Below are 19,143 nucleotides of genomic sequence, written 5' to 3' on the forward strand. Positions count from 1 at the left end.
TCACATGTGTTGGGCAACATGTTGTTGTTATTTTTTTATTAAAGTTTTTTTGGGTGGATGCATGGTTCAGTGGTGGTTTTTCACAGCCTCTCTCCGTGCAGCACAGACAACAGACAGCAATAAAATATGCACATTTTAAAAGGCTTAAACATGCATATAAAAGTCAATAGCCCAGACAGAAAGTCCATTGACAGCAGAGTGTTGCTGTGCCGCAGAAGTTGATCCTCCTTCTCGCTTGATCTCCAGATAGCTGGTGGTGTATATGATGGAGATGATGGAGAAGCTGGAGAAGGTGGGGGATTTAGAAGCACTTCCTGTGGACAATGCTGGGGCCTGCCTCGTCGTACTCCTGCTTGGAGATCCACATCTGCTGGAAGGTGGACAGGGAAGCCAGGATGGAGCCACCGATCCAGACGGAGTACTTCCTCTCGGGAGGGGCAATGATCTGGAGGGGAGGAGAGGGAGGGGGAGAAAATGCATTAGTAAAGTGCCATTAATTAATGCTAATACTTAATAAATTGTGAATTAGGGTTAGGGTTAGTTTAAATGTATGCGTAATTATCAATTTATGCATAAAGCACATTGTAATGTTTTGGTTGTCCTATTGTGTACCTTGATCTTCATGGTGCTGGGGGCCAGAGCAGTGATCTCCTTCTGCATACGGTCAGCAATACCAGGGTACATGGTGGTACCACCGGAGAGCACATTGTTGGCATACAGGTCCTTACGGATGTCAATGTCGCACTTCATGATGCTGTTGTAGGCGGTCTCATGGATGCCAGCAGACTCCATACCTGGTCAGGTGAGAGAGACAAGTGTTAGAAGGAGGGAGGGTGTCGAGCCTGGAACAAATTGCCAGCGTTGTTCGTAATGAGAGATGAAGGATTATCTGACGAACCGATGAAGGAAGGCTGGAAGAGGGTCTCGGGGCAACGGAACCTCTCGTTACCGATGGTGATGACCTGGCCGTCGGGAAGCTCGTAGCTCTTCTCCAGGGAGGAGGAGGAGGCAGCGGTGGCCATCTCATTCTCGAAGTCCAGAGCCACATAGCACAGCTTCTCCTTGATGTCGCGCACGATCTCACGCTCGGCTGTATGTGGGCAAGTTGATGAGATGTCATTCAGAGTGGCAAACAGCCGAGACCACAGACAGTGTGTGCGTAATGGAAAACTAATTAGGTGGGCGGAACTACGAAAGGTACTCGAAGTTACAGAAATGTCTAAAGCTGAAAATGGTTTGCTTTCCTTAAACACAGAGCTGCATCCTCTTTTCACTGTTCGTGTTAATAATAATGTTAATACTTTACACAGGCAGAAATATGCCACAACGTTGTGTCCATTATGTTATTAAATTACACAAGTTTATAGCATTTTTCTTTAAGCAAGATTGTCATCAAATGGTCAGATATCGATCCGGTTTAGTGTTTAGACTATGTATAGCAAACTGTTCCAAAACTGCTGCTGAAACAAAATATGAAGGAATGATAATAATTTATATTATAATCTGCAAGATAATATCTGCCTAAAAGGTTGAGTAGTGCTTCTTTCTTTCAGCTGCTTTGTTAGTGGAGTAGGCCGAGTTCCTCACCGGTGGTCACGAAAGAGTAGCCACGCTCAGTCAGGATCTTCATCAGGTAGTCGGTCAGATCGCGACCAGCCAAGTCCAGACGCATGATGGCGTGGGGCAGGGCGTAACCCTCATAGACTGGGACGTTGTGGGTGACACCATCACCAGCATCCAGCACAATACCTAGAGAGAGGCAAGGCGAGTGTTTAGTAAAATGTCCTCAAACGTTTCAGTTTTGTGCGTAAAATTACGGCTAAAGTGGGTGTTTGAAGGAGGATTTACAAATACACAATTAATGTATATTCCATATGGGCCATATAATGGCGTAAACAGTCCCAGAAAGGCTGGCCGACTGTGCGTAAAAGTTGTGCGTTTGGAAATTGGCGCATCAATAGCTCAAATTATATTATGTGTTGACATTGTTATACCATCAGTTACACTTGTCAGTTACATTATAGTCTACAACATCTCTTTGTTTATTAGCCTATGCATGTTTTGGAAGCTGTCAGTCTTACCAGTGGTACGGCCGGAAGCGTACAGGGACAGCACAGCCTGGATGGCCACATACATGGCGGGGACGTTGAAGGTCTCAAACATGATCTGGGTCATCTTCTCTCTGTTGGCCTTGGGGTTCAGGGGGGCCTCAGTGAGCAGGGTGGGGTGCTCCTCGGGGGCCACTCTCAGCTCATTGTAGAAGGTGTGATGCCAGATCTTCTCCATGTCGTCCCAGTTGGTGATGATACCGTGCTCAATGGGGTACTTCAGAGTCAGGATACCCCTCTTGCTCTGGGCCTCGTCGCCGACGTAGGAATCCTTCTGACCCATACCGACCATGACACCCTGAAGGGGGAAGAGAGGACGAGATAAGGGAAAGGTTACGTCTCAAATAATCCAAACAGAGGTATGACCTTCTTCCGGCCAGATTAAAGTCTTTACTGTGTGGTACAAAAGGCACGATGACCATAGCGTGAATGTGGCAAATGACAGCGCGTGTCACAGAGCGACAGGCAGAGCAATTGTGTGTGTTTCTCAATTCATCTGTGACTAATTTAGTCTCAAAGAGTCAAAGGCCACATTGCTGCTGGGGAAAGGGGCCAAAATTACATGGCTCGGGATACATAATACTGCCACACTGTTATCGCTTAATAGTTTCCTGCTTCACAAAACAACAAATTCTAACACTAAAATATTAAAATCTCAGTTAAATGCGAGATACACTCCTGTAGGACATATCTGCCAAAATAGTGTACATCTGCCTGAAAGAACGTCATTTGATTTCTTTTTTGTAAAAATTAGTGTAAACCAAATTGTTTTTCTCTGTAGCCTAGGTATTGGATAATGGTTGGCTGAGGTGTAGGCTAATTATTACAGTAATTGTGAAATTGATTTTTTCATAACCTAAAATCAGTACTTCCAATTAGTCTCTCCTGTTATTGTTTGGGGATCTTCCTCTGATGTTTACCTGGTGACGGGGGCGGCCGACGATGGAGGGGAACACGGCCCTGGGGGCATCGTCTCCGGCGAAGCCAGCCTTCACCAGACCGGAGCCGTTGTCGCACACAAGGGCGGTAGTCTCATCGTCGTCACACATGTTGGCTGCTGTAACAGAGGAAGGGAAGAGAAAGAGTTCAGATCCACATGGCGAAACATAACTACTGTATGTGACAGAAATTACTTCCAAACTAACACATTGTTTCAACTCTTTGTTTCTTGCAAGCTCACACGATGTGTCTTAATCGTAAAGACTAAAAAGATTAAATATAATTGTAACATTTAGCCTACTGGAGCTTGAACATGATCAGGCCGGTGCCTTGCCCTAAATGCATCCGTGGCGCACTGACATCAGGCCATTGCGCATGACGCACAAACCAATATAAACCTAATTAAAATGAAGAATACGGAACTAAACTAGTTTTCCTTCGTGTCTGAATTTGATGAGTCTAGAATATGATTTGCTTTTTATATTCTTCTAATTTGGCGAGTGTAAACCCATGCGACCTCTTCAGCAAAAAAATAATAAAGATCTGCTAAACTTCAGGTAGGCCTATAGGCAAAATCTGTCTTATTATCACCTTTCTCAGGTAAACTATCTTGGCTTTTTAATTGGTCTGAAGGCGCATTGCGTGTTGCTGCATCAGCACCTTTTCAGAATTCAGTGTTACACCTATGAAGATGCTGAAGACAGTCAATCAGTCAACTTTATCTGGTTTGTCTTTTAATTTATCTATCTATCCTCAATTTCCAGACCTGAAAGTTAGACAAGAGCTGCTCCTGTCTCGCACTGTATTCCTATATTTACAAATGTTTTCCTTCTCCTTCAGTAGCAGGCCCCTCTTTCAGTCTAGCCTATCCTCCAGTGGAGTTGCCCATGTTGCCCTACTAGTATCTGGTCCTAGGCTTCCTGTCCTTGGCAGTCCTGCCTAACTTCTGCTCCAGTAGATGCTCCATGCTGTTGTTCTGGCTATGGCCTAGTCTGGTGTCCCAAACCTGGCTGTGTGGCTTCAGGAGTGGCGGTCCTAGCAGGGTCTTACCTTAGGAGTGTGTCTGCGGCTCGGAGAGAAGGACCCAACCAGTGCTGCTGCTGAACCAGCTACAATCCTCCTTGCTCCCTGTCCACCTTATATACCCAACCTCCACCATTCACAAACCTCAGCACTGGCCCATCCCGGGCCTCTGCCATATTAGGACGCTGATGGGCCGATGGTGAGGAGTGGGTGGGGGGTGCAGAAAGAAGGCGCGCCTCCTGGAGGGAAGGAGGGGGCTCCATCAGTCAGGATTCAGGAGAGGATCAGGAGTGACGTTGCGCGCCCCCGACGTGGAGAGAGCGCGCTCCATATATGGAACTGTCGCTTTGACCTCCCATCGAGCCACGCGGTCCCACCTCGAGGGCCGTATAAGGAGCCAGCGGGCCACTGGGGGTTTTCTAGGGGAGACGCCAGTTGCTACCAACCAGGGTTATAGATTTGCTGCTAGTAGGCCTCATCCAGCCTTAAAATGGGAAAATGCTGCCCTCATCTGAACAGATTTAGACCACAGACAGAGCCAGAGCCCAAACCACTGATTGACAGATCATCCAGGAACAGTGCTGCAGCCTAAAAGTGCCAATTAAGAGTTCAATTCATTCATTATAGTGATCAATACAATAAATCAGAAGACTGATAAAAGCTGAGGAGGAACACCCTGTGTAAACTTAAATGTGTGCTTCATCGGTCCAGTCATAAAATCTCAGTAATACAATCTGAAGTAGAATATTTGTAATTGATTAACTGTAGCCTGATTGATTCCAGCTTGCATAACAATGAGCCCAATACAGAGTCAAGAGTACAAAACTGGAGGTCTTTTTGCATCTATGTAAGTGCATTTGTTTGCAGCCTTATTTGAATGCACATCTTATGATAAAAATCACTAATCATAAAGATTATTGGTGAGTGTGCACAGACACGACTGCAAACTGGAATCCATTTTTTAATTATGCAACACTTGCATATCCAACAGAAGGCATGTTTTCATCCACACATTAACAATTAGTTAAATCAAAATCTGCTCATCTGCAGACCACGTGGCCGGGCATTCACACAGACCTGTCTGAGCCGTGTTGAATAAATAAGGAAAGAACCACTGAAACAGCCAACAGCTGAAACCTTATCTGTAGGGACTACTCTGCTCTGTCACTGGAGAAGTTGGATTAATTATAACTCTACTGGAGGAGGGGCGCTAGTGCACATGTGCATGTGTGTCTGTGTGCATGTAGGAGTGAGAAACTAGTCAAAGTCAGTGTGTGTACATGCATGCACATGGATGTTTGTGTGAGTGAATGATTGAGTGACCAGAAGGAGCGGAAGAGGAGGTGCCAAAGAGTTTATAATAAACTCTACGGAAGTGAGGAATGACAGAGGAACAGGGAGAAGTGTAGAGAAAAATACCTCATTTGGTAAATCAAGGGAGAGAGATGCATGACACCTAATGATTCCTTTGCTGAAAGCTAATGTTGCAGGAAAAAATAGAAAATGAGACCAAATCAATGTGGATTAGCATCTGGAACTTCATGAAGTATGTTCATAACAAGAAATGCTGGAAAATGTAACTTTTTATTTCGTGACATTTTTGTCACAGAAAGTTAAATGTTCTACAAAGAGGGAAGCAATTGAAGAAATAACGGATAAGGGAGTGCTGGACCTAATTGTTTGTGCAAACAGGTGACTTGTTTTGTGCTCTCACATCATAACCTAAAGCTGGACTCAAGCAAGAGCAGATAAATGTTAATATATAACCTTTCATGAACTAGATCCTCATTAGGCTATAGCAGACAACAGAAAGCAAGTGGTTGGATATGACGTATTGACAGTAAATACAGGTTAATGGAGAGGAACAGGTGGAAGAGAAAAGTGAATGATAAGCAAATACATTTTTATGTCTTTCATACTTTCAATCAGGTGTTTTTATTTGAGCAGTAATGTGAAGTTGCATCATTTGGTGCTGCAAGTTTTGCACGCTATTAGAGGGAATTCTCAATGTTTCATTAATATGTCAAGAAAAACAGGGTAAGATGAGGGAGGGAGGGAAATCTTCAGTCTGCAGGGAGATTGAAAAGGAGAGGGCTGCACGGGTGCAGACTGAAAGTAACACACTCTGTGTGTGATATGGGAGGGGGTTGTGGATTAGAGGGGCCACAGAGCAAGGTAGAGCTACTTTTATGCACTTGTTGTGAGCCATTTTGGAATCCAAGGGCCTATGAAGCGCCTAAAATGTAGAGGGGCTGGCAGTTGTAGGGGAGTGAGGGAAAGAGGGGAGGTCAGAGGGGCTGAGGGGGAGGAGATTCAAGGAAGTCTCCTGGAGAGTCTACTTGGAGGAGAGGAGGAGAAAGAGGAAGGTGAAAGGGCGTGTGCAGCAGGTGGCAGAAAACAGTTCAGTTTGTCAGAAGATATGTAACCCAGTCAGCTGAGGGACAGACTTTGGGCAAGAAGAAGTACAGTATTTTTTTATTGGGTTATAGGCCTAGTGATCATATGTCAAGAATTTTAGCCAGTAAAATAAAAGGGAGAGAAGTGGACAGGTAGAGACAAATGGATGTGTTATGTTTTTGTTTTTTTTACAGTCGTCTACCTTGCTACCTATTCAGTCAGAATTTTATTTCAGTCAACTAATTCGGTCTCTCTCTCTCTATCATGAGAGCACAGAGGGTCAGAGTGTCAGAGAAAGTAAGAATAGCACACGCCTCTGCATTCAGTCGCTGGAACCAATACACTCGCTGCACATGAGAGTCCTACCTTTTTAAGTGTGGCAGAGTGACGACTGAAGCTCTTGTGCTGCATGTACAGTAGATTTGTTTTGAAAGAGAGAACAGACAGGAGTCTGGCTGGGGAAGTTTCCTTTTTCATGTGTTACAGTGAAGAAAGTCTGAGGATACTGATACTGAAGATATTGTTAATGGACAGGTAAAAGTGCTTAGGTTCACATAGGTTTTTTTCAAGTTTGTCTTAAAACAACAGCCAGGACTGAGAATGTGATTTGAAACAGTTTTTGCTTTAAGACAGGCTTGTAAAAATGTGAACATGTCCTTTAATAAGTGGTAAATTGTGTGATTTGATCCCATGAAGTTTAAGGACACATTCCTCCTCCTGTTTAGACTAATTTTTGTTAGTGATGTGCTGCGCAAATCAGTGCAACTTGCTGAGTGTGCACTGCTTTCTAATGCTGCTTTCTAATGCGCCATATGAGGATAAACAGGGCATCATGGAAGAGGAGGTGTTGGACAGCGTGCCTCCTGGCCACTCCTCTCCAAAGATAATCCAAACATCTCCTAAAGTAAAAAAACATTTTAATGATATTTGTTGCAGAAGATGGTGTTTGGTTTCTGCTTCATGTGTGACAGGAAAAACATGACGTTACTACAGAGAAGCAGAACTGGGAGTCTGGCCCACAGAGAGTATTGGGGATAGTTCTTTCGTTTTCATAGAAAACCTAACATTATATTGTGCCTGTAAAGCACACCTTGTTTCAAAGTGGTGGGATGTTCCATATTTGTCATTTCTACTTTGAGATTTCACCATGAGGCTGAAGACGCTCTCTCCACTAGTAAACCTCTGCATGGTCTCTAACCAACCATGGTGGTGTCGCATGGTTGAGCTTAACCAAAATGCAGCATGAATTTATAAAGAATAATTCTTTAGATTCTTTTCTGCCCTTCATTATGAACAAAGGTTATATGTGATGTTTTTCAAATGATAAGCAAACAGATTATCCCATCATTTTGTTGTGTAAGGGTCAGAACTTCATTTCCTCAAATAGCCCGTGGTGGATACACAGAAAAGTGAGGGGAGCTACGGCACATGGAGATGGAATTGGAAACCCATGCAGGGCTGAGCAGCACCTGGTCAGCTGCATAAGCCAGCACAGCCGTCCTCTGCAGAATAGGGGCACAACTGCTGCCTCTTATGGAGGGGCTGACCCACTGCTTAAGGAGAATGCTACTTTAAGAAGTGAGAGACAGTAGTTATTGATCACACAGACAGACATATCAAACTGTTTAAAGGAAACATGTCAAGAATGAGAGAGATAGTTTAATTCATAAAATATTTTATTTCATTGGTATTTTACAGCATGACTTTGCCTCTTGTGCCTGTACTGGCAATTTTCACATATCACATACGCATACGGACATGATTGTAAATATCTAAATTGGTCGATACATCTTGACAGACTCTTAACCTGTCCCACAAGTGCAACAAGCACTTACAAAGCAGGATAAATCAATTGAAAGCATTAATTTACTGCTTTGCCAGGACCCGTCTAGGTGCCAGCAGATGGGACAATGTGAGAATGCAGAGTCTATTTGCATGAGAAACTCACCACACTGTCAACACAACCCACCAACAGCTGAATACACACTACTCATATCATTACCATGAAGTTTTATTTTGCTCTGATGGAGGACCTAAGCTTCTGAGCCTGGCTGTAGCTCAAAGAATGATGCAACAGCACCACCTACTGACAGCCTAACATAACGCACGGAAACCCACAAACTAGTGAGAGTTTGTCGAGAAAACAGTTATGTATTATAAAAATGTTGAATGAGCAAATGTGAACAAGCTATGAAATATAATCTACAGTGATAGAGGAGATGGGTTGTGAGTGCACCTCCTCTTCCCATCACTTTAAGTGGCTCTGTAGGGAAACGGTGAATTAATGCAGGCAGCATTACCGCTCATTTTAATCTAAAATATTATATTATATTAAAAACAATTGAACCACTGAAACTTCCTTATAGATTTTACAAAGTTTGGGTTACAGTTGGGATCTGTCCAACCCCTTGAAAGAATGAAATATTTTGCCTTCACTAATAAACAAAAAAAACTTTATAACATTTAAATGTGTTCTGATTTAATACCAGTATACATGTTCCTAATCAGACAAAACTGTGGACAACAAATTAAACTATTATATGTACACTATCTATAAAATATTTCACTTTATAGATGTATAATAATTTAACAAAACACACAATTAATCAAAAATCTATAAATTCATCATTAGGCCATATTATTTATATCGCACACATTAAGAAAGAAATCCCCAGCAGTCTTATATGATTTGTTATAAAGACATGGATCCATCATTAACAGACAAACTTTCAAGCACCTTCAGCATGTGTTTCTGACACAACATGAATTCTTTCTATTTAATTCTGATGGGCAGAGATGAGTTTGATAATTTTATCAACTTACTTTCATGGGATCAACAAAACAAGTCTGGACATATGACGTTCAGAGTCTAGGTTCAAAGCATCACTCTGCAGTAAAATTTTACTTTGAAATGGAAACAAAGATATTGTAAGGAAATGACAATCTTGCCTATTAGGTGTACATAGCAATAAAAAAAAACAAAGAACATGAAAACTGTCCATAATAACATTAATCTTGTAATAAAGGTAAGCTCTGAGCTCTGCTGTCATACAGTCTATATACACTGTAATAAATATATATAAAACCTTTAAATTTATATTGTACACAGACAAGATTAGTCGGCTATTGAAAGGGCCAATTACCATTGATTAATGTTGTATTAATTTATACTCGTTAGTCCCTTGTTTGAATGGTATCCAGCCTGTTCATTTAAATGCCACGATCCACTGTCTTAAGAGTCTTTTTGTATCACTGTCTTCAAATTGTGAATTACATTCACAGTGATTCAAGTTTCTAATCCCCGCCTGTCATAAACCTTCAGAGAAATACACACAGGTTTGCAGTCTCAGAAGTAAAAAAAATCTTGTAGTAAAATCTTGTTGATTATACAAGGTGCTTTATCTACTATATGTATTAACAGCATTAACAGAAACAGAAAGCTCCACCACTAAGTCCTGACCTCTAAGTCAACCGAAATATAAGATATATAGTTCTGAAGAGACTGATTTTAATAATATGTGATCATTTGTATATATCCTGCGCTGTATATCAATGTTGTTTAGAGTTTCTCATCTGCCAGATGTGATGTGTCAGAGCCATGACAAACATCATATAGCCACAGTTTGATTTGTTGTTCATTAGGTTTTTTTAACCATAAAACAAGTCCTTGTTGTTAAATGATTGTTAAACTTTTAGTAGCACCCAGTCAAACCTGTTTCCAGAATCACAGCAAATATTTTCTCAATGAACAAAGGATGTTTGTCCTTAAGTAGTTCAATCAACAAAAACTGGGGACTCTATATTCCCTTTAGGGCAGTGGCGAATTCAAATAAAGAAGAAAAGAAGAAAATCCTCTGAAACACTCCGGTCTAGACTGCCCCTGAGCACGGAAGTGGTCATTTACCATCCAAATATTTACTGAGGAGAATCATTACCTCTTAGTCAGGCTCTCCAAGCCAGCTGTAATATTTAGCTGGCTCAATAGCGCTGTGGCTAAGATGTCCCTGGTTTTACAGCTGTTTATATAGCATTTAATGCTGGCCCAGTGCACATTGTGTGAACAACTACCAGTGAACACAGCATGGAGGGGGGACGATCATGACTCATGACAGACTGACAGACACAGTGGTCAACAGTATACAGTCAGAACCGCGGCACTTTCTCACACAGTTAAGTGTTGGTTTCTGTTTATCCACCATTACTAGATTAGACCAAGAATGCTAAGACTACATTTAGACCGGCACTGTGTAACTTTTTGAAGACACTATACAAAACTGAAGGGAAAATACAAAACTGAAAAATTGACTGACTGAAAAAACTGACTGACTCTGACCCTTCCTCCCTGAAAGCAGGACATTCACCAGAAAAGAGGCTGTTTAACAGCCCTCAGTCAAATTCCCCCAAGCAACAGTGCACATTTTATGTTGTTAGACATATCAAGATGATAAAGTAAAATAAATCCAAAGCAAGAAAAACTAAAAAGTGAACTGAACAGAAACATTTTAGCAAACCACACCCAGTTTAAATATGATACAGTGAGACCAATGCCGTTTTTTTTTTTTTTTTCTCAGATGTGCAGCACCTCAGCTGTGACTTACAGGACAATCACTTACATAGCACACTAATTTTCCATGACAAATGTGCATAAATTAATCTGTGTTCTTGTTATCAAAGATTGGTAAGAATGGTGTGTAGTCCTGTTTTACAACACAAGTAGCTGCTTCATTTGACTTGTTTAAACTCTAAAATGACAGGCTCTGCATGTAAGCTTTGAGTTTAAAAAGTCAGTAATAAATAGACACAAATTCATAAAGAAATACATATTTAGCAGTTCACATCATACTGGACTGTTTTTGGTTTGTTTGTGAAAAATTGTTAAGTGATAACAGACTACAGTGTCAGACAGCAGAGAACAAAAGGGGTTATGTTTCCTTTTCAAACAGCTCATCATGTGGTGCTACATAGTCATTCCAGCAAAAGGATAGAGCATTTAAGAGATTCCCTTTAGGTTTCCTGGCTTACCAATCTCCTCTCTCTCTCTCGTGTTCATCTGTAGTCTTGTGAAAAGTTCTGCTTTCCTCAGCTTTTATCCACCTCTACCCATGTAAGGCAATGCCTTGCATGGGTAGGATGAGGATAAAAGCTCCTTTGAGGAGCAAAGCCACTTTCCCAGCCATCGACCTCACCTCTCCCTCTTTCTCATCCACTCGTCTGTACTCCCGGTCGTCTCAGCGAAGTGCCCGTTTCTGTTCTTCTTGTAGAAACGCCTGTTTCTCCATCAGTTTTCTGAACAGCCCTTGCCTGTTGCCTAGCAGCTCTGTGTGCTGGCCACACTCGGCTATACGTCGTTGTTCCAGTACAGCAACGGCGTTCGCATTCTGGATGGTGGACAGACGGTGAGCGATGATCACAACCGTTCTCCCTGTTGATTGGGTGAAAGGGGCAGGGAATAATAAAACAGGAGAAGCAAAGAAAGGCATCAGTGTACCTGTAGAACCACAATTTAAGCTTTATTCTCAAATTAATACAATGAGAGACGGAAAAGAAGGAGAGATCTACCTTCCATCAGACGCTCCAAGGCTTCCTGGACCAGGAACTCGTTCTCAGCATCCAGTGCACTGAGGAAAGACAGTTGTTCAGGATTTTCTTCGACAAAGTAACCTGTGTCTCTAACCTGCACTATAAAACTGTTTCTAAAGGCAGCATCATCATCATAACCTTCACACAAATCTACAGTGCTGTAGGACAGAGGAGTAAATAAAGGCCAACAGGTAACGATAGTGAAGGTATTGTAAGTAATGTAATCTTGTTAGCTGGTCCACAACAATTCTTTAATCATGCCTCAGTTTTTCTCACCTTGTAGCCTCGTCTAGAAGCAGTATCCTAGGATTCTGTGGGGGGGGGGGGGGCACACCAAATAGTTTTATACAAACTAATTCAGGTTTCACAGACGAAAGGGAAAGCTGTGATTCAGTGAACAGAATTATTACATATTGATGTGACAGGAACATCCAGTTTCTACTACCTGGTTATTGGATAACTATTATGTGCAGATGACTGGTCATAACCTGAGTTGTGCTTCCTTCTGATGTGGATAAACAGTAAAAACAGCCATGTTGTTGCACTCACCTTGAGCAGAGCTCTGGCTATGGCTATCCTCTGCTTCTGACCACCTAAGAAACAAACACTCGTTAACCATGTACACACATAAAGGCTTTGTCTAAATAGGCCCTATGTGTCGACTGTGAAGTGCATGTTGTTATCATAACTCTGTCGTGTCTCCGCCACCGTTTCTCACCTGACAACAGCACTCCTTTCTCCCCCACTACAGTGTCAAAGCCCTTGGGGAAAGCCTGGATAAAATCATAGGCGTTGGCCACTTTGGCGGCCCTGTAGATGTCCTCTGTAGTCACGGCGTCTTGGTCCACTGCACCGTACGCTATATTATCTCTTATAGAGCAAGAAAACAGCACAGGCTCCTGGGAAAAAGGTGGAAGGCGGAGAGGGAGAAAGACTGTCTTTACTCAAATGCTCTTAATATTTGCAATGCGTGTCTGCCCAGTTTATGTATGTGCTATGAGATCTGCTGTACACAAGCAAGTCATTTATCACCTGGCTGACAGTTCCAATGTGACTCCTGAGCCAATAGGGATTCAGATCTCTGATGTCATGACCATCTATAGAGATGATACCTGGAAAAAAGACTGTCTGATTACTAAACAGTGGTTGATGTATCTGGGTATCAGGGACGAGACAGAACAAGCTCGCTCTCACCGGCGTCGGTGTCATACAGCCTGAGCAGCAGAGAGACCAGGGTTGATTTTCCAGACCCACTGGGTCCCACCACAGCCATGATGGTACCAGCTGGGACCAGCAGGCTGAGGTTCTGGAAAATTGGAGTCTCCTTACGGGTCGGGTAGGCAAAGGAGACATCACTGAACTCCAGCTGACCCTTCAGATGTTCTGGAGGAAGAACTAGGCCTTCTGTGGGGGAGCAGAGGAAGAGGGACACAAAGATAGAACGACTAGTTTAACTTGCTTGATTGGTAAGCAGTAACAGTAATAAAACTGAGTCAAATGGGAGAAATAAAACAAATGAACAAGGAAATGAACAAAAATAAAACTGAACTAAATTTTGGGCTGCTACATTTTAAAATGTGTTTATTAACTGACCAGGCAAAAATTTAAGCAAGAGATGTTTCATACTTTCTACTGACGTCTGATCCTTGATAAGATTTAAAATCTTCACATTTTTCAAGAAAGTGGAGCATTTTTGTTTGTATTGTATGTAGTTAAAGATAAAACTTCGGGCAGTGAAAACACAGAGAGAAGGTTGAGGCTACTCCGTCATACACTTTCCTGTAAGCGGTAATGATCAAAGGAAAAAAATACTTATTTACATCTCTGAATCAATTCTATTCAAAATATGACTGCTTTCTGGACACAAACAATTCAAAAAAAGCAAATGATGGGGTTTACAGGACAAAACTGGGCACTCATTGGGTAATGTGATGGGGTAATACTCTCCTGCCTATGTGAGTGAGTAAGTGTGTGTGTTTGCTGACCATCTAGAGGAAACTCTGGCTTTCTGTCCAGCAGCTCCCACAGTCTGGTTCCTGCTCCAAAACCCTTCATCAGCTCAGAGTAGAAGGAACTCAGACCTACACAACAAACAGATGTGAACAGTACAGATGAGGAAATCCACACAATAGGAAAGTTCACATGCACATATACGTGTGTATGCATGTGTGTATTACCTGCAACACTGATGCCCACCCAGAAGGTGTACATGAGGAACGATGAGAGCTCTCCCACAGTCATGTGCTGGCTGACCATCAGAAGGCCTCCCTTGTAGAGCACTGACAGGATCATGACGTTACCACTGAGACCAGTCTGAAGCACACAGACACAGACGCGCGCTTGGTTATTTGATCACTTCAATATCTGGCATCACTGCTCCTCCCTGACACAGCACTGATTACAGCCCATCTGCTAACCTGTTGGATAAGCTGGCAAGTGATAGCATTGAACTATAGTTCACTGAGTTGCATATTTGAATATCATTTACCAGATAACACTTCAATTAGATTTACAGGATAACTGGTGCCCTACAGTAGTGAATAATGAAGGTGGACAGAGAGGACAATTTTTAAAATAATGATCAGCTGAGAAATTCACAAAGAGCTTATTTTTCCATCTACAGACAGAGTTGTCAGTTTCTAGCTAACTCTGAATAAACACAATAACCCTACAACAAATATGATACCTTATCATGCAGCATATGGTTTTGGTTGTCACTGTTAAAGATAGGAGCTGATTACATTTTACAGTAATTTTGAAGGCTGTAGTTTGTGGTGCTGATGAATTGCACTGCATCATCTTGAAAGTTGTTAGGAACAAACATTGACATAAGTAGAGGTGGACAACCAGACCTTTGTTTCAACCTACCTTAGGGACAACTTAATACATGGAAAAGTATTAAAGTGTTAAAGATAGGCAGAGAAAGAAACTGTTTAAGAGCTTTTAGGCTGCTTGCCAAGTTGTGTCATTGAGTTATTTCAACACCGTCTTAACCTTTTAAAGTGCACAGATGGGTTTAAGGATTCTCTGACCTAGTATGTAGGATCTGATAATACTTTTTTATGGTGAAACTTCCCTCATGAACAGACATGTCAGGTACTATGGTATTGTAGCAATCCTGAAATATGGCAACAAAAAGCAGAAGCTTCTGTGCAACACTTCAATTCCTAACTGTGGATTTGCACACACCTACACACACACCCCCCTCCCCACACACATACTTACCACTCCAAAGAAGCCAGCTCGTAGCACCGCCTCCTTCTTGGCCAGGCTGAAGACCTGGTCTGTCTTCTGCGTGTATGTGTTGACCTCTGATGGCTCTTTACCAAAAGCCCTGACTGTCCGCATGTTGCTGATTCGCTCCTCTGCCAACTACACACACAGTTTTATTATGACTATGTATTGGAAATCAGATGATCATCATAGCAAATTTAATAAGGTACCACAGGCAGTGCAGCATTTATTTCAGATATCAGCAAAACTAAGGGACAGCCGAGACTATATGGCTTTACTACCTACTAATATGAACTGATGTTTTGGCTGAATTGAATTACTCATAATGTCCTGCTGTTGAACATCTGGCAATTTTTAACACCAGTTCTGTGATCGTAAAACCTACTGACTACTTCTTCAATTGATCTGTGTGTTTCTGTGAACTGTACCTGTGTGGCTTGTGCGAGCGCGTCCTGTGTGTGTTTGGAGATGGAGCGAAGGTATCTGCCATAGACTACAGCAAGACAGGCCATAGGAGGGACAATCAGCAACACAAAGCTTGCTAAACTGGACGAGACATAGAACTACAAGAGGAGAGAGAGAAGACAAAGGAGCAATTAATGGAAAATTAAAGGGGAGAAAATAAAGCAAAGAAAGGAGTGTAAGGAGGAAGAGAGAAATAAACAGATGAAGTGGCCCTCATCAGGAATTAGATGTAAATATTTCCATTCATTTCCGTCAATGTTAATGACACCAGGAAATCATTTTACTTCCTTGTAAGGAAAACAAATTGTTTGTCATGAGCATTATGTTTTATGATTTTCTTTTTGGGGAAATACAGTCATGGGCTGAAGTGCAATATCCAAATTACTGTTCTATTCACACTTTCCAGACGTAAGGGAACATGCTTGTTTGGTATAGACCCCGGCAAATCTCCCATTAAATAAAATGCAAAAATAACCATTCCCACTAAAATACTGACTCATATCGCTATCTCTGTTAAAAGATTTTTTGAGCATATCATTCAACCCTAACATTACACTTTGTAGTGTTGCACCCATTCAACAGAATTCACCCATTTCCTTGTCTTGATAAGAAGTACTTCTGTAAACCTGTTTCCCAACAGTCCTGTAATCTATAGACGGAAACACTTAGCTCACATACCAACACCACAGACTGGAAAGATGTAGACAAAAGAAAGTCACTACCTTGTACAGAGCAACACAACACTATATCCACACACATCTTACTCTATTGTTAAAGGACTGTAGTGTTTTTAAAAGTCAGACTGATTGGTTACGATCAAAACAACAGATGTACTAGAGAGAGAAATAAAGATTTCAGTGGCTAATAGGACAGTAAGTTTGCCTTTAGTTTGGAATAATTTTGTTAAAAGTATTTCAGAAACATCCATAATACAACATTTATTCAAAACATAAATGTATCATAGCAGAAGACTTTTGATTCCCCATTCAAACCTTTCCTGATCTACCACTCTGAGGGACGTCCTCACCATCATACTGACACCAACAGCTGCCTGAGCGACGGCTCTCAGCCCATCAGACAGGTTGTCAGTGATCGAGTGGCCCACCACGGCCGTGTCAGCAGAGAGGCGGTTGATTAGCTCGCCAGTCCTATTCCTGTCAAAAAATGCCACTTCCTGTCTGAGGATGGAGGAGAAGACGGCGGCACGGAGATTGCGAACAATCTTTTGGCCTGAAGAGGGGAAGAGAGAAAAGAGATTCATGAGAAAGACAGAGATAAGAGACTATTGCAATGAGGCAATCGGGTGATTTGTTTTTAGTTCGTGATTAATTGTTCTGGGCAGTCAGTCAATAAAATTACAAATTATTGTAGGTTACAGTTTAACAAAACATTACTTTGGGCTCAGTGATGGACATACTGTAAAGTAAATGATTAAACAATTGATTAAAAAAAGTTAGTAGTCCCTCATTGTCTCACCTGAGGTCTGCATGAGGTAGACTCTGGCAGCATTGGCTGCCCCACCACACAGGAACACCCCCGTCAGCATGATACATAAAGATGTCAGGGAAGCCGTCATTGTCTCTGTGTCTGTTCCAGTGGTGTAAATGGTGTCAATCACTTTACCCAGGAGGAATGGAGCTGACATGGTTACTGCACTGGAGACAGTTAAGAAGCCCACAGCAGCTGGGATGGATTGAGAAACAGAGAAAGTTCAGAAACAAAGCAAAACATACACTAATACATACACAAATTATTGTAGAAAGCAAAATCCAGGGCTACAATTTAAAACAGGAAGTCTTAACTTTAAAATTGGAATGAGTGATCTAGCAAAACCCGATAAAAAAGGTACCCTAAAAAGCACAGAGCTCTCCAAATTAACATTGTAAACAGCTCTGAGTAGCAGAGCAGCCTTTGCTGGGTAATGAATAGAATTTTACTAAATGTAGTTTAGCCAGTTTTGAAGTTACCAGTCTGGGAATTCCTGTCAGGTCAGAGCAGTTTACAATGCAACTCACAGGGTAGAGAGTAATATATATATATATATATATATATATATATATATATATATATATATATATATATATATATATATATATATATATATATATATATATATATATATATATATACACACACACACACACACACACACACACACATATATACACACACAGACAGAGAGAGAGAGAGAGAGAGAGAGAGAGATCTCTATCTATCTATCACAACAGAAAAAAAAAACTTAATAAAAGTGGCAACTGTACTACTAGCAGTAAGTTTTAGTAGAATATGGCAATGGTGGAGTCATGACAGCAGGGGATGTGCTGCGGATGGATAGATCTTATTTTATCATGTATCTGGCTCTCAAGACTGCCTCACAGACACATAGACACAGTTTACCTGCCAGCCTCCATCTCTCCGGGTGAGCGAGTTGCAAAATCCTTTTAACATCCTCCACGGGGACCGTGGTCGGTGTTTGGCTCATCTCAGTGTCTGCCTGGGTGTTCTTCGCTGATCCGGCTGGTGTTGTAGGTGTGGAGGCGGCTGAAGAGCTGGCGAAGGCAACAGGTGTGTGTGAGACTGTCCGTGCTCTACCTGTCGGTGTGTGTGAACAGAGTATGGAGAGACCTCTGAGTGGACTCCAGGGCAGAGCAGACATGAAGGGCCTGGGTGGGGAGAAAGGGAAAGCAGGCGTCGGATGGACTGATGGCTTGACCCCGGTCGGCTGTCTCTTCCTCTGGAGGGCAGGTGAGGCGGTCAGACGGTGCTCCAGCCACAACATCCTCGGCTGTGTCAGTTTGATTTTGGACAGATGCACTCCATGTGTGCACCTTGACATGCGAAATAAAAGCCGCATCGTCCTGGTTGTCATGTATTGATTAGCTAAATTTGACAAAAGGTGAAAGAAAAGGAGTGGTTTTCTCAGTGGGAAGTCAGATTTAGGTGTTCCTTGTTTAGTAAATCCACTCGAAACATTTTAGTCGTCCAGCCGTCACGTCAACGCACCGTATCCATATCCGAACAGCTGCAGAGCTCCTTCCCGCTACATTGTCGAGTTTAGACCGTTATTGTCCGCTTTATCTGTGCCTGACAGCCGCCGTCGCCCACTTTATCTCAGTCTCTTACTATATAACACCACCCTGCCTGTCACTGTCATCTGCCGCTGGATATTTGGTTGGCAGGCAGAGAAAGTGGAAACACAAGCTGCCGAAGATCGACAAACACCAACATCCAACACCAAATAAACCTAATGTCCCTGGAAGTGTCTAAAAGAGCAGAAACAGGAAAGGTGACCCTGGTTTGATTCCCGTGGACACAGTATTCCTCCTCCTCCTCTTCGTGGTGAATTCAATGGCTGACAATATGAGCAAACTTTCCCAGGCATAACCAAGCGATCCTA

General features: G+C 42.2%; 2 protein-coding genes across 2 annotated transcripts; both read right to left on the reverse strand.

The window, feature by feature from the left end:
* Positions 1-7: 7 nt before the first annotated feature.
* On the reverse strand, positions 8-4,249 carry acta1b (actin alpha 1, skeletal muscle b). The gene is made up of 7 exons (XM_038702244.1): positions 4,098-4,249; positions 3,029-3,165; positions 2,082-2,406; positions 1,588-1,749; positions 899-1,090; positions 613-794; positions 8-445 (listed from the first exon to the last, which is right to left on the reverse strand). The coding sequence occupies exons 2-7, from the start codon at positions 3,155-3,157 to the stop codon at positions 302-304; spliced, it is 1,134 nt and encodes a 377-aa protein (XP_038558172.1). The 5' UTR covers positions 3,158-3,165; positions 4,098-4,249; the 3' UTR covers positions 8-301.
* Positions 4,250-8,125: 3,876 nt separating this feature from the next.
* abcb10 (ATP-binding cassette, sub-family B (MDR/TAP), member 10) lies at positions 8,126-19,117 on the reverse strand. Its single transcript, XM_038702243.1, has 14 exons — positions 18,144-19,117; positions 17,223-17,429; positions 16,774-16,976; positions 15,710-15,844; positions 15,273-15,419; positions 14,225-14,360; positions 14,033-14,128; positions 13,242-13,451; positions 13,080-13,159; positions 12,766-12,946; positions 12,597-12,640; positions 12,324-12,358; positions 12,027-12,085; positions 8,126-11,889 (listed from the first exon to the last, which is right to left on the reverse strand). Exons 1-14 carry the CDS (start codon positions 18,613-18,615, stop codon positions 11,696-11,698), a joined length of 2,199 nt encoding a protein of 732 aa, XP_038558171.1. The 5' UTR covers positions 18,616-19,117; the 3' UTR covers positions 8,126-11,695.
* Positions 19,118-19,143: the final 26 nt, after the last annotated feature.

Source organism: Micropterus salmoides, unplaced genomic scaffold (genome assembly GCF_014851395.1).
Source record: "Micropterus salmoides isolate LMB-PRFRI ecotype aquatic unplaced genomic scaffold, ASM1485139v1 Ms_hic_scaffold_6, whole genome shotgun sequence".
Lineage (NCBI taxonomy): Eukaryota > Metazoa > Chordata > Actinopteri > Centrarchiformes > Centrarchidae > Micropterus > Micropterus salmoides.

Excerpts from the sequence above, each read along its gene's own strand:
- abcb10 (XM_038702243.1), bottom strand. The coding sequence starts at position 18,615 with ATGACAACCAGGACGATGCGGCTTTTATTTCGCATGTCAAGGTGCACA. Across the intron at positions 15,845-16,773 it reads CTGTTGGTGTCAGTATGATG|TTCTATGTCTCGTCCAGTTT; the intron begins GTGAGGACGTCC and ends CTCCTCTTGTAG. Across the intron at positions 14,361-15,272 it reads GAGCTGGCTTCTTTGGAGTG|ACTGGTCTCAGTGGTAACGT; the intron begins GTAAGTATGTGT and ends TGTGTGCTTCAG.
- acta1b (XM_038702244.1), bottom strand. The coding sequence starts at position 3,157 with ATGTGTGACGACGATGAGACTACCGCCCTTGTGTGCGACAACGGCTCC. Across the intron at positions 1,091-1,587 it reads CTACTCTTTCGTGACCACCG|CCGAGCGTGAGATCGTGCGC; the intron begins GTGAGGAACTCG and ends GCCCACATACAG. Across the intron at positions 446-612 it reads CCAGCACCATGAAGATCAAG|ATCATTGCCCCTCCCGAGAG; the intron begins GTACACAATAGG and ends CCTCCCCTCCAG.